Source organism: Lutjanus erythropterus, chromosome 1 (genome assembly GCF_056507025.1).
Source record: "Lutjanus erythropterus isolate fLutEry1 chromosome 1, fLutEry1.hap2, whole genome shotgun sequence".
Taxonomy (NCBI): domain Eukaryota; kingdom Metazoa; phylum Chordata; class Actinopteri; order Lutjaniformes; family Lutjanidae; genus Lutjanus; species Lutjanus erythropterus.
In genome coordinates this window covers 3,255,920-3,270,765 of record NC_139317.1, presented here as the reverse complement: position 1 = coordinate 3,270,765, position 14,846 = coordinate 3,255,920, and the positions used below count along the sequence as shown (strand labels likewise).

Sequence of the window (14,846 nt, the reverse complement as noted above, 5' to 3'; positions counted from 1 at the left end):
CTCTGGTTATGAAGGGAGGGTCATGACCGAAAGAATGAACTCACGGATATAAGTGGTGGAATCTTCCCAGGAAGATGGCTGGCATCTTCCTTTAGGAAGTTCAGTCATCCATGAGGGACTCGGAGTAGAAAGGAGCCAGTTGAGGTAGTTCAAGCATCTTGTAAGGACCACCTGGTCGCCTCCAGGCACGTCCGGCTGGGAGAACAGGGCAGACCGAGGACCAGGTGGAGGGATTATATCTCCACCCCGGCCTGGGAACACCTCATGATCCCCCAGTCAGAGCTGGTTAATGTGGCTGGGGGAAGGGAAGTCTGGGGTCCCCTGCTGGAACTGTTACCTCCATGACCTGATTTCGAATAAGCAGTTGAAGATGGATGGATGGATGGATGGAGTGCACCAGAAAAACTGAGTGTGCCACATCTAAAATTCTCTACGTCTCTACATCAATTTTTAATGCTATATCCCAGTCCACTGTACAGGTAAGACCATCAAACTGAAAAACTCCTGCTCTTTCCACCGACCATTTGAATGTTTGGAAAAGCATGCAGGTTCTCCTACTGCTGAAAGATCTAGAGTCAGTGATCTCTGCGTTCTCTGTTTCTGTGTTTACAGCCACTGGTGCCGATGGAGTCATACTTGCGGAGGTGGAGAGGGATGCAGAAACATCTTTCTCAGCTGTTGTAGGCTTTTGTTCGGTTAGTCATCAATGCAAGTTCTTTTTGAAGAAATTTAATCAGCAAGCTCTGTTTTATTTTGATAAACTAGTTGCTAGAGTGGCATCATCATGGTTTGTTGATCTGACTGGTCGAAGTTACACCACGACAGATGATGGTAGACAGGTGGTGCATCCAGTCACCTGCCAAGTACTTTTGGAAAGTGCCTGCCCTTTTCCAAACACTTTCCAAGGAAGACAACCCGTCAGGTGGAGCAATCCATCCTCTGAGGACCATGAATGTCATTTCATTTGAAGATATTTCAGTCTCGACCACAGTGAAGGACAGACGCTGCTGTCAAGAGAGACGTTTAGGTTTGTAAATCTATGAGTCAAATTATGCTTTAATTATACAGTAAAGCTTACAGTAATGCAGAGAGAACATCCTTCAAATTAATGACTGCCAACTGTCAACCTTGGCCTACATGAACTGTCTGTAGTGACTCATGTGATGAAGGGACCATCGTGTTCTGTACGTACTGTACAGAAGTAGCTCAGACGGCTGCGTGAGGAAATCATTTCCCTACAGACATATTATTACTTCCTGTGTGTGGGTGGACTGAACTTTCTTTTTAACCACATGCGGCTCACTGAATGTCAGCATGAAGGTAATATGAAAATCATTTATTTTACAGCCACAATTATTATTTCTCTCTGTGCTACCTCATGTGTAAGTGTGTGCACACACTTTCATGTTTTTAACTATACTCACAGCAAAAGGTGCATAGTTTTAAGAATATAAATTACATAATTAATAAATACAGACTTATTGAAAACCACGAGTCGTAAATAAAAAGCAAAGAGACTTTGTCTTCTGCAGATTTGATAACCATGTTATTAAATATTTTTGATTAGGGCTGCACAATTAATCAAAACTTTATCGAAATTACAATATGGCTTTCTGCAATTTTCAAATCGCAGGAGGTGTGATTTGTTAATTTGCTAATTTGTTAAAGGCAAAATGGGTCAGAAAACTTTTAAATTAATGAATATCGTGAGGCAGAGAGTCTACAGATTAAAAAAAAAAAAACATCTTCATTTGGTACAGATTCCTGCAAAGAACGATTTTGAAAACTGTGACCGTTGAGGCATTTAGCCACGCCCATTTTTACCACCAATAAAATATTTTTCAGGTGTGTTTAGGCCATCAAAGATGTGATCTTAAGGGGAAAAAAGTAAGAAGAAAAACAATAATTCCGTTTCAACAGGGTCCTCACACTGAGATGTTTTGTCCACAACCCAAAAATATTCAGTTTACTGTCAGAGACGAGTAAAGAAACCAGAAGACATTCACATTTAAGAATCAGAGAGTCAGAGAATCAAACGAGTTGGTGATTAATCTAATAACTGATTAATAATCGATTACTTGATTAACCATTGCAGCTGTAGTACCGTAGATTATATATGTGTGCAGCATGAAGGAGCTACAACTTTGTGTGAAACCCTGTGTCACATGATGATACTACATTACTTTGATTAATCTGACTCAAGCACTTGTTTTAGTATTTTAGAGACACTAAAACATTAATGAAAGAGTCACAATTATACTACTTCTGATAATAATAAATAATTAATCTATGTAATGACAGTGAGAAGGAGCGAAAACATTAACAAGATGTTTAAACAGAAATAAAACAGGAAAATGTGATAAAATAAGCAGAACAGAACAGATTAAAAGAAAAAGGTGCACAACTGTGAGAAAATATGATTGAAGGGAAATTAAAAGTCTCTTTTCAGAGGAGACAGATTCACCGTCAACACTCTGACCTTCTCCTTCAATGAAACATTCAGAACAAAACTCATGTGAATCTTTATTATTATCATTATTATTACACTTTTCTCTTTCGTTTGATGAGAAATTAATTTTTCAGTTTACAGTCTGTTCTGCTTTGAAACGTATCTGCTGATATCAAAGAGTCTGACATGAATCATCGCTGCTGATTGTTTCTAATGTGATAAATGTCTCCGCTACAGAAAAAAAAAAAAATAAAAAAAAAATAAAAAACTGTGTTCAAAGTTTCTCATCATCCAGAGCAGCTAAAGATGAGCTGGAGGAAGATTTCTACAAAGTTTGTTTTCCCAGTTAATCATTTTAGGGAAATGCACATCCTGTTGCTTAAGGACGTAATATTTTTCCATATTCAGATTCCACTAAATGCAGTTATGCTGATAAAATATTGAGACACACATACTGTAGTGTCTGATTAGATATTAATGCGCTCTGGGTTTTCAGATTATCTCCAATTAACACGAGAGGACGCACTGCTACTGTATATATCAATATAGTGGTTTTATCTGATATTTATGAGTTTATTGAGTTAAAAATATCTCATAAACTCCATAGTGTTATTCCCTGGACGGGACGTTTCAAACACCTCAGAGGGTAAAAGTTATAAATATTAAGAGCTGGTATTTAACTTGACCTCACCTCCTGATACCAAACTTTAAAATGTTTGAGTTGCATATTCGTGACAGGACACGATACGAGATACAGTGTGTGAACCATAAAACATTACAGCCGTATTATAATTTTATGAATGTGTTATTTCTTCCTAACATTAATGTTTGAGCAGGAGCTGGATCGGATAAATACATTATATATACATGAGCTGTGTAGATATTCATTATTTTTCTACGCTCATTTGCATTTTACTTCATTTTCCACCTGTTACATTTAATGTACAGCCTTCATTAATAGGTTCTGCCTCTCTGTGCTTCTAACAGCCATTAGCCTGCCGTGCATATTGTTTCACTAAAAGAATAAAACCCAGAAGGGGATTTCTAACTGTGAATATGAGTGCAATAAAGATCATTATGAATGCTTTAATGAGGTCCACTTCTCCACTCATGTAACAGTTACCAACCTATGACTAGTGTAAAGTAATCCACCGTACGTACAGGACGCAGGAACAAAAAGAGTTTAGCAGAAATAATTAGCAGGACAGGGACTGTTCAGAAGCTCCCTGATGATCTGCAGTTAACTTTTATTAATTCTTTTTTTTTTTTTTTTTTTTTGGTCACACTTTGATGATGTCATTCAACAATTTGGTCCAGAGTGAAATATCTGTAGAACTGTCGGAGAGATCTTAATGAAATCTGGTGCAAACGTTCATGTTCTCCAATGATGCTGGTGAAGCCACGACTTTCCATGTAAAAAAATATTCAGATTGTACAAAAGTTTAAAGTCTTATCATGCAAGAATTGGTATTTTTTGCAACTTGGCACGGCTACAGTTTCAGACTGAAACTCGCTGATAACTTAAATATTTTCATGCTTTCCATTTTATTGCATCTTTTTGCATTTGATGTGCTCTTAAATTGTGGCTTTATTTTTGTGTATTTTTAACTTGTGAAGCAAGTTTTCACTCTGGTTTTGAAAGGCGCTATATAAATAAAGTTTATCATCATTTTTCAAAATGATGATTTATCATCTTTCTCAAAACTTAAAAGTTTAAGTTGGGCTCAAAACTCACAAATCTATTGCAGTACGTTAGTTTGAAATTTTGAGGTTTCTCAACTTTTTCATAGACCTGCAACAATGAAACATGAAAATGTTAGGAGGAAAAAAAAAGGTTTTTCATTTCCACAGCCACATGCGGCTCCGGAGCTGCAGGTTGCAGACCTCCGGGCGCAAACAAAATGTTTTTTTTTTGTCTGAAACTTTCAGATCTGATCTTTCTTTTTGTGTATTCCATGCTAACATATTCACAGGGTGTTGTTAAAAAAAAGACTCTGCTGCTGGATGGCAACTGTTTTTTTTTAACAATGCTGGCAGTTAAACAGAGTTTACATGGTTCCTTGTGTGTGACTTTAGCACTGGCAGCTGATGATTGCAGTTATAAAAGCATTTCACAGGTTCAGTGATTCTGATTCTCGTGGATTTCAGGGTGAATTTCATTTTGTGTTTTATACATTTTCAGGTAGAGCCACCTGAAGAGTCAGGTAAAGAATCCTGATTTGTTTTGGCTGTCTGAAGGTGAGTGTGTATTTATGATGAGCGGGCTTTCAAAGACGGAGATTTTTGCTTTGTTGAGATTTATAGATGATGCATAAGACGGAGTACGCTGCATCCTTCTGCAGAGGACATTCCTGTTGGACAGTTTCCACTTGAAAAAAGAAATGTGATTTCTTCATTAGAGAGCTGAAAATCCATCTCGCGTCAGTTTAACTCTTACACACACAATGAGCTGTTTTCTACTGAGACCCTCTGAGCGTTCACCAGTCAATAACATCATTAGCTGCACAAAAGGGTATCAAACACGGAGAGAGCGAAGCCGGAGCGTGCCCGTCTCTTCAGGCGGTTAAAAGCCTCCGTGCCGCTGGACGTCTGATTTATCAGGCTCGCCCGGTTATCTATGGGCCTGCTCAAAGATGCAGCGGCCAGCAGAATGGCTAATGTAGGACAGGGCATAACTAAGGCCGTCTTCATGTTTAATGATGATGAATATTTCACAGCGCGCTCCTCCACAGTCTCTTTTTAAAATTCGACTTGGCAGTGGACCTTGGACCAGCTGCCTTCATAGGAGAATTAACACCTGTTTAACCTGCAGAGCGGCTCAACCACACTGAAATAATGATGTACAGGAGGAGCTGACAAAAAGAGTATTCAGATAAAACGAGGAGGTGGGAGAGTTTGTAAAAGGGACACAGAATGAGAGCTCAAGGTTTAACTTTTTTTCTCTTTCATTACCTACATTTTTTTAATGAAATGTAGACATCCAAGGGCTCCGCTTTGTACGCAGGGCTTCAATTATAACCTACAGTTAATAAAAGATGCCAGGGTTTCACAACAAAAAGCTCATGTAGATGATGATGTCAAGAGTCTGGCTGCAGTGCACTGCAGCAGGTAAACTGTACATCAGCTGTGTTCAATAACCTGCCTGTTTGAGTGTGAGGCAAAATATGATCAAATATGACACAAATCCTGCAGGAACTTTCTGTGAATTTTGCAAATTGAACTCAAAACCTGAACACAAAATCAAAATTATATTATTCTTTGTATGAAGCACGTACTCACAAACCTGTTGTTGATCACAAAAGAGCCAGAACAATATTTTTTAGTTATTTTTTTTATTTCACAGGCAGCAATTTATGTAAATTTGAACCTTTTTCTTAATAAAAGTTGTTCTTTTTGTGTTTTTCTCATTATACCAGTGAAGGTTTACTGTTTCAGTGCTCTGATTTTGGATTTTATATGTAAATAAAGGACATCAGCTGATATATTGATCTCCATAGTTTTGGTGCCTGAAAATTAAATGATTTTTATTTTAATTTTACCCATCACTCACTTTCACTTGAAATAAAATACATTTTTTGGGGGGTTTAAAGATTCAAGTTTAAAGAAGAAAAGTAAATTATCTCAACTTAAGATTAGAAGTTGGTGTACTTTGCCTTGAAACTTTTTCACAGCTCAAAGTCACAGCGAGGTAATGGAGAGCAGCTAAAGGGCCGCATGCATCTCCGGAGCCGCAGGTTTCAGACCCTCGTCATAGAAACACCTTCAAATATTGTGATATTATTTTAGGGTCATATCGCTCAGCCTTTGCTGAAAGTTTTTTCATGCAGCTGTATTTGTTTGTCAGCAACATGTCGCACGTTTCAGTTCAGTTTCACTTGTGTGCCCTTTCAGTCAAACAAGATGTTGAAAGTTTTATTCTGATAAAACTCTGTATTGATAAAAAAAAAAAGTGCTAAAATCTCTGTATCTTAGATCAAGGATGTGACATCACATGAAAAGAGAAAGAAAAAACAGCTGTTTGTCCTTGAGGCTGACACAGAAAAACCAGGCGGAGCAGCTGCGAACGAAGGACTGACGAAGACTTCGACTGACCTTGATTACAGAGCGAGCCGAAGAAGCCGGAGAGACATTCACAGTGTCCAGTGACGTGGTGACACGCCCCGTCGCTGTGGATACACTGAGGACACGACTGGCTGCAGCGATGTCCGTAGAACCCAGGAGAACACGCTGCAGAGAAAACACACACACACACACACACACACACAACGGTGAGCAGGATGTGGGTGAACAGTGTGTGTGTGTGTGTGTGTGAAGTCCAATTCTGAGTCTAAGGGAAACTTTCTGATTAGTTCTGTGATTAGTTCTTTGATCATTTTAATAATGGATTTCATGGTCCACTTAGTCCCAATTTAAGCTGCTTTTTTAAACTCCATGTATATGAAAGCTTAATATCCACTTTACCTATATGCTTGTGTGTGTGTGTGTGTGTGTGTGTGTGTGTGTGTGTGTGTGTGTGTGTGTGTGTGGAGATGTGTGTCCACGAAGGTGTTTCCCTGCCTCCTCTCTCTCCGGGGTCGACCTGTTGGCTGTATCAGCTTTGCTTTGTTTTCCCTCCACCTCAGATCCTCCTCTGTACGTCTTCCCGAGGCCTTTAATTTGCTTTAATTGATGTTACTCTAAGTGGTGAGACACGCTGGTGCAGGCTGCTCCACCGCTTCTCTCACGCTACAGGATTTTCCTAATTAAGATAATTGCCTAAACTGTGAACCGAGAGCCCTTAAATTTATCACCCTGATGCAGAGAGAGGCAGAGGAAAGCTGCTGTGTGTTATATATCAACACTGCTGGTATTCACGCTGCACACAACATCAACAAGTAGCCTCAGAGATGATTTTTAAAGAAAGCTGTACAGTAGATGATTTATAGTCCTCTCCTTCAATCAGATTTTAAAATAAAGCGCTCTTACACCTGCCTGGATGAACATTTTAGCCAATATCACGAAAGAAAAAGAGCCTATAAGTCGTTATAACAAGAAACTGACTTAATATTGACTTAATATCATTATTATTTTGAGATACTGAGGGTCCTATCTTACATCCAGGTGGAGGTGATGTAGGTGGCATTGCAATCTTCACGTTTGCTAGATAGCAAATGAACTTGGACTTGTCTGAGCGCCCCTGGGCCGGAGGTCACGTTTGGTATCTTGTGCACGGCTTATTGTAGTCACAACCACTCGCGCCACAGATCTGCTAAAACCTGGTCGAAGCATTAAGTCTGTGGTGCAGTAGGTCCATCTGAACAAGATAGCAACCAGCACACACACACACTCCACAATCTCCACAATCACAAAACACCGCTCCTTCTTCAGGAGCCTCAGCCAGCAGAGCTGCATGATAAAGATGATGATAATAATGAAATATAAAATGCAACATAATTTCAGGGTGCTTCAGTGTAAAACATAACCAGTTACACATCTGCAGGCGTTCATGTGAAATCAACCATTTACACATGAAGCTGCTTTGGAGGGAAATATTGCGCTCTCCCTCTCTCTCTCTCTCTCTCTTTGGTGCTTTCACTTCTCGAGCCAGGATCTGTCTCCGCGCTTAAAAATCTTTTCTCTTTGTTTCCTTCTGGTAAATCTGCTGTCATGATGCCAACACTTGCGCTCCTGGTGCACCTGCTTCTTAAAGGTGATGAGATCTGCCTTTTTGATTGGTTTATTGCATGTTCAGTCCAAAACACACCCATGAATTAATCAAGACACAGCTGATAGGTGGATCCTGCTGCGTACCAGGAGCACAGAGGACGGGACGGGACAGGACAGGACAGGATGCCCCCGGTGTGAGACGTGTGCTTTGAACAAGTTATATTTTCAAACACTATTATTTTGGCATATTTAGTCATTATTTTTTGAAGGTTTTTTCATTATGTTGAGAAAGTTTCTTATTATTTGGATAAACCAAGTCATTATGTTTAAAGGTTTCTCATTATTTAAATATACTAAACCATTATTTTGAGATGAGTCATTATTTTGACACATGAAATCAATATTGTTGAAAGTTTCTCATTATTTTGAGATACCAAATTTTTATTTTGAGATAATCAATCATTATTTTGAGAACATCTCTCATTATTTAAAGATCCTAAGTCATTATTCTGCAATGCTGAATCAATATTTAGAGATACAGCATCATTATAATGACTTACATGATTTTTTTTTTTATCATATTAGTGGAAATGGACTTCCTCACACTTCACACCAGAGTCTCACTTGTTTTGATTCTGATTTTCACATGTTGAAAATCATGGCGTTTTCTCTGGAAACACAGAATTTCTCTTGAAATCTTGTCCACCAATATTATTTTCTACATAAAAACAGAGATGAGAAATAAACCACACAGCTGCAGGGTGCTTCCTTTTCTAACATCTTGAGTGTTGTTCACAGAGTGGGTAGATTTCAAGGCAGTAAGCTCTAATTGAATCTTTTTAGGTTCATCTTTCCACATTTACAAATAACTAAAGGCTAAAATAACGTCAACTCAATCACCACTTGTTTGCTGAGAAGGCAGAAACAGGTTTTAGTGGCAGACTAATTAATGTTCACAACTTGTAGCGAAAATGAAAGGAGCAGAATAATATCTGAAACTTTCATTAAATATATCAGACACATTCAATTAACAGCTGCAGCCTCATTTACTTCAGCAGCTTACTTTAATTACTGAACGTCCTGATTCAAAAGTATGAACCTGATCAGATTAAAATGCTGATATCAATCAGCTTTAATTTAAACTGATGTGAGGTGATAAGCTCATCATCATCATCATCATCACTCTGTTGTACGGTGAAGTTACAGAATGACGCGTCTCCTCACAAACAATCTTTGTCTGACTACAGAAACAGGCTGCAGACTCACATTAAAGAAGGAACAGACACATTTTAATCTTAGTTGTTAGTGAATTAATGTTAATTACCAATATCTGATCTGATCATCTGCTGCTGATGTCTGTCATTTTACCCAGAACCAGTCAGCTAAAAATAAAAAACTGCTACCTGAATGTTTTCATCTGGTTTTTGCTAATAAATAAGAGTGAAGATGAGAGATTCTTTAGCATTAAGATTTAACAAAGTGTCAATTATCGTAACCACATTTAAGATACAATCTTGCAGCGAGTCAGTTAAGTGAGTTTGTTGCTTTCGATATATTAAATCTTACAATAAAAAATAGAAGAAGCTGACAGATGCCATTAAAATAACTGGTGGCATTTAAATAACTACAGGATAAAGTCTGCTTAAACAAGGTCTGCATCCATTATTGGGGTCAATAAGAAGCTCTGAAATAATTTTATAATGAATGTTAGCGTGCTATAATACACTGCCGGGTCAAAATCAGTCACACTAATATTTCACTGAACCGCCTTTAACTTTGATTACAGCACACTTTCATTATGGCATCATTTCAATAAGCTTATTCAGCGTCACAACATTTATTTCTGTCCAGAGTTGCATTAATTTTTCACCAACATCTTGTTTTGATGATGGAGAGTCGGACCTCTGTGTGAAATCTTCTCCAGCACATCCTAAAGATTCTCAGTGGGGTTCAGGTCTGGACTCTGTGGTGGACAATCCATGTGTGAAAATGATGTCTCATGCTTCCTGAACCTCTCTTTCACTATTTGATCCTGATGAATCCTGACATTGTCATCTTGGAATATGTCCGTGTCATCAGGGAAGAAAAAAATCCATTGATGTAAAAACCTGATCATTCAGTATATTCAGGTAGTGAGCTGAACTCATAATGTTGCTGAACCTCGACCTGAACAACTGAAGCAACCCCAGATCATAACTCTGCCCCCACGGGCTTGTACAGTAGGCGCTAGGCATGATGGGAGCATCACTTCATCCACCTCTCTTCTTACCCTGATGCCCCCATCACTCTGGAACAAACTGAAGCCTTTTTTCTGATTATCCTCACTGATAAGTGTTTTTTTTAAGGCTTCACAGCTGTTTAGTCCAAATCCCTCGAGTTTTCTTCACATTCTGTGTGAAAATGTTCTTACTTTCACTATTAAACACAGCTGTGAGTTCTACTGTTGATGTTTCATGATTTGATTTCACCAAATGTTTAAGTGATCTGTGATCGCGATCATTCAGGATGTTTTCTTCCTTGAAGATGATGGTTCACCTCTATCCTTCCAGGTCTTAATAATGTGTTGGACAGTTCTTAACACAGTTTTAGTAGTTTCATCTCCTCAGTTGTTTTCTTTGCTTGATGCAGGTCAATAATTTGACTCTTCTGAATCAGAGGAACATCTTTTCCTCGACCATAGAATATGTTTTCTGACATGTTTGTTGAAGAAAGGAGAAGCTGCTCACTGCATCAGTTAGAGTTCAACAACTTGTTACCAGCTGAAACATATTAATCACTGCAGTAATTATCCAATGGAAGGATCTGACCTGTTTGATAAGTTTTTTTTTTGACATTTCCTCAACAATATTTGACTACGTTTTGCATTAATTTGCACGACACTACAAGCAAAAAAAGCTTATTAGATATATTTGAGTTTATATTTACCACTCTATTGCTTTTATTTTTGTATTACTGGAATTTGGGAGCAAGAATTGGCATGAGAATTTACTATGGGACTTTTCCCTGTACTTCCTGGTTTATCTAATCTTGTCTTGGTCATAAACCTTCCTATGAACAACTTCCCCATCAGTTTGTGGCCAAAATCATGTATACAGTCAAACTGTTCATGCATACTCTTGTGTGTGGAAGCTTCTGAAAATCATTATTTCATCCCAGAGGCACATTACATCACAATAAATTCGATTTAGATATATTTTAAGAGGTGTTACAGAGTTTCTTCTCCACCTGTAAAGGAGCATATAATCACCTGACTGATCTGATAGGAAAATCATGACCTCATCATTTTAGGGAATTTCATTATCGATGCATGAACACGTGGCTGACAGGTACCATTCTTCACAAACAGCACTTTTATTCTCAACTACATTTTAAGGCTGTTATCTTTTGAGAGCAGAACTTTTATATTTTATTCAATTATTTTTCAGTTGTGCCATATTGTAAATTTTTGGATTTAAGGTTCCACCTCTGCTCTGCAGTGACAGCAGCAGATGCAGGCCTGGAGCATGTGTGTGCTGAAACGTGTGTGAGTGAAATGTTTCTTTACTTCGCCTGCAGTTGGTGCCGCGGTAGCCGGGAGCGCACACGCAGGTGCCGTCCTCCGGAGAGCAGGAGCCTCCGTTCTCACAAGTGCAGCTGTAGGAGCAGTTTGGTCCCCAGCGTCCTTCCTCACACACACTGTCACAATGGACACCTGCACAAAACAGAGAAACACATACACACAAACACACATTTTCAGTCTATGCTAAAGAAAGAAGCTTTGTCCTTTGTGAACCAGCTCTTAAATGAAGTTAAACTGACTTCCCCGACGCTGCTCACAAAGTTTCAGATGTGTCACTTAAACTTGAAAAAGGAGAAGAGAGAATGATGCAAAGAAGTGTGGGTGAGGGAACATTAGAAAAAGGCATCTAAGCACCTACTCAGACACTGAGTTAGCGGGGGGGGGGGGGGGACTGTAAGGAGAGAAACAATTCCTCTTCATGCATCTCCCTGCTAAATGATGAGTCTGGTGAAGTTCTATATTGTTCTTTTTGTCAACAGATCCTGCAAAAAGATCAAAACCAACAATGAAGTGATTTTACTAACAAGTCACAGCCTGATTTATCTTCTATTCTATCTTCTTCTCTTTATATATTTATTCTGTTCTACAGAGCCCCAAAAACTAAAACACACCAGTGAGCCATGCTGCACTGACATGTCCTTTATTACCATGAACACACACACTGTTGTTTATTTTTGACTCAGTCCCATACACACACACACTGTCCTGCTGCACCAAATACTCACTACAGCACCAAATGTCGATTAATCCACAGCTGAAAATTGTCCCTGACAAATGCATCCTTTCCTTCTGTTTAAGTTTTAAAAGAAACTTCATATCTGCGAGGTACTTTTAAAGATTTACACGAGCTCAGAGCTCAGAGCGACAGACAGAGGAAAGTCAGACAATATTAACTTTTATGACTTTGTTGAGAATACGAAAAATATAGAAAAACACAGAGTTGAGTTGAAAAGCACGGATCTAAATGCTCCAATAAAGCTCCAATAAAGAACTGAGGAGAGTGGCAGGAAGGAAAATATGTCAACATCCTCACATTAAATCACTAATTCATTGATTCTTTGATTAATAAAATTATTCTGATGCACTGTTTCTGTTATTACTGAGATGGCAGCTCTGAGTAAAAACATAAAAAATTAAAAAAGAAAGTTTTCCTTTATTATTTTGTGCAACTCTTATCACACATTTTAGAAATCATACCCACTGAATGTAATATGTTAGGGATGGCTTGATACCACTTTTACAATACTGAATTTTTGCCTTTCTGAAGTGTCAGTAATACCTTTAATGTAGTGATGTCTGTGAGGTAGTTGAGGCATTTAACTCGAGGTGCACCGTCAATCACACGTGACATGCCCCTCGCTCTCTGTTGCACAAACCAAACGCACCCTTCCAATCTGGCGGTCTACTTAAACCACTAAAACCTCCCATCTCTCCGTCTGTCTGTCGAGGCCATCACTGCCTGCTCGTTCAGCGCCTCCACCACCCCAGCATCCACCTGCAGGCTCCGACAGGACGTCCAACATCTTTGTTCATCACTCCTCAAAATCTCTCTGAGTGATGAGGTCGGAGCTTAGACACCAAACTCTAAATATGTTCTGCTGCTGCAATAAACATTCTTAAACATGAGCTGTCTGACTGAACTGTATCAATACCTGGTAATGGATGCACTTTGCTGAAAATTAAAATGAATATCATCTGTATCACCTGCTGGCCATTTCTCTGTCTATGACACATTCAGCCAAGCATTTACTTGGCAGATTAGTTTAATGGATAGTTCAGATTATCCCCCCAGTATCTGACACAGGAATTTTAATGTATTGGATCGACTCATCTCTAATATAATATGACAGAAAATAATCTTTTAAACCTTTTTTTAAAAAAACTTGTAGAGACAGAAAGAAGACCAAAAGTTAAATTAGTTAGTTATAGTTAAAATTTAATTGCATCCAATACTTTTGCGAAAACATCTGCAAAACTGATGACATTCCCATCAGCCTCTGCTAGTGCTAATTAGCAATGTTAGCATGCTAACACGCTAAAATAAGACAGTGAACATGGTAAACAACTGGTTAATATCAGTATGTTAATTGCTGTGAGCACGTTAGCATGCTGATGTTAGCATTTAGCTCAAAGCACCGCTGTGGCAACAGAAGCCTGACAGAGCTGCTAACACGGCTGTAGACTCTGAATCTTGTTGTGATGTTTTTTGCTAATAAAACTAGAAAGAGGACTTGAGGCCAACAGTCCAGTCTGCTGTGATGTAATATTATATGATATAATACTGACAAGGACAAAACAGTAGGGATAATTTAGATATTGCTTATTTCTTACAAACCTGCTGCAATAATACGTTTAGTTGCAGCTCACCAGTAACTGTAATTACTTTAATTACACCAGTGTTACAGTTGACCTGCTGGCTGCCCCGTGATTCAGATCTGCTCCAAAACTTAATGGGTTCTTCTTTGGCTCATTTTACACCCTCCAGCCATGAAAACCTGGCCAGCAGTTTTTTTCTGTAATCCTGCTGACAAACCGACAAACAAACCAGACTGAAAACATAACCCTGCTGGTCGAGGTGATGAGGATGAAAAGTGAAAACAGTGGTGATATAGTTTAATAACCATACACACAAATACAGTTTGTTTTATCTGTGATAAACTAAAATTAGAGCCTTATTGCTGGTTCTGCAGGTTGGGACTTGCATACCAATCAAACACTGACTAAAAAATATGCTCAAAGCTTCAGTTTTCTGTAGACATCGTGAGCCTCTTGTGCCTCATAAACTGTGTTTGCACATGAACCAATAAAATGTCAGATTGTATGAACAAATATTTTAGGCAAAAACCTAAATTCCCCAAATTCTGCCTGAGACTTTTTGCCCTTTAATCATTTGCTGGAGTGTCTCCTTCTTTCATCAGTCTTGCATTCTTGCATGTGTATGAGTGTGTGTGTGTGTGTGTGTGTGTGTGTGTGTGTGTGTCCTGAGAGGCAGCAGTCTGTCTACACAGGAGCTGGCTTGCAGAACGGATCAGAGCCCTCGCTGCTCACAGGGGACAGTCTGGAGACTGCAGGACCCCAGAGACCCACATTACATTAATTCTTAGTTACACTCAGCCACACACGCGCACACACACAGGAATAAGCTACCACCACATCTAAATATAGAAACCGACAGACAGACGGACGGAGTAA

The 14,846-nt window shown here is 38.8% G+C and overlaps 1 protein-coding gene across 4 annotated transcripts in view; it reads right to left on the bottom strand.

Annotated features, from left to right (window-relative positions):
* Positions 1 to 14,846, bottom strand: part of LOC146332482 (multiple epidermal growth factor-like domains protein 11) — a 220,523-nt gene that overhangs the window by 12,871 nt on the left and 192,806 nt on the right. For all 4 annotated transcript variants that reach the window (XM_084720356.1, XM_084720274.1, XM_084720427.1 and 1 more), the window contains exons 15-16: positions 11,640 to 11,786; positions 6,542 to 6,676 (exon numbers count right to left, since the gene is read on the bottom strand). In XM_084720356.1, coding sequence (XP_084576482.1) covers positions 6,542 to 6,676; positions 11,640 to 11,786 — 282 coding nt within the window. The remainder of the gene's footprint in view (positions 1 to 6,541; positions 6,677 to 11,639; positions 11,787 to 14,846) is intronic.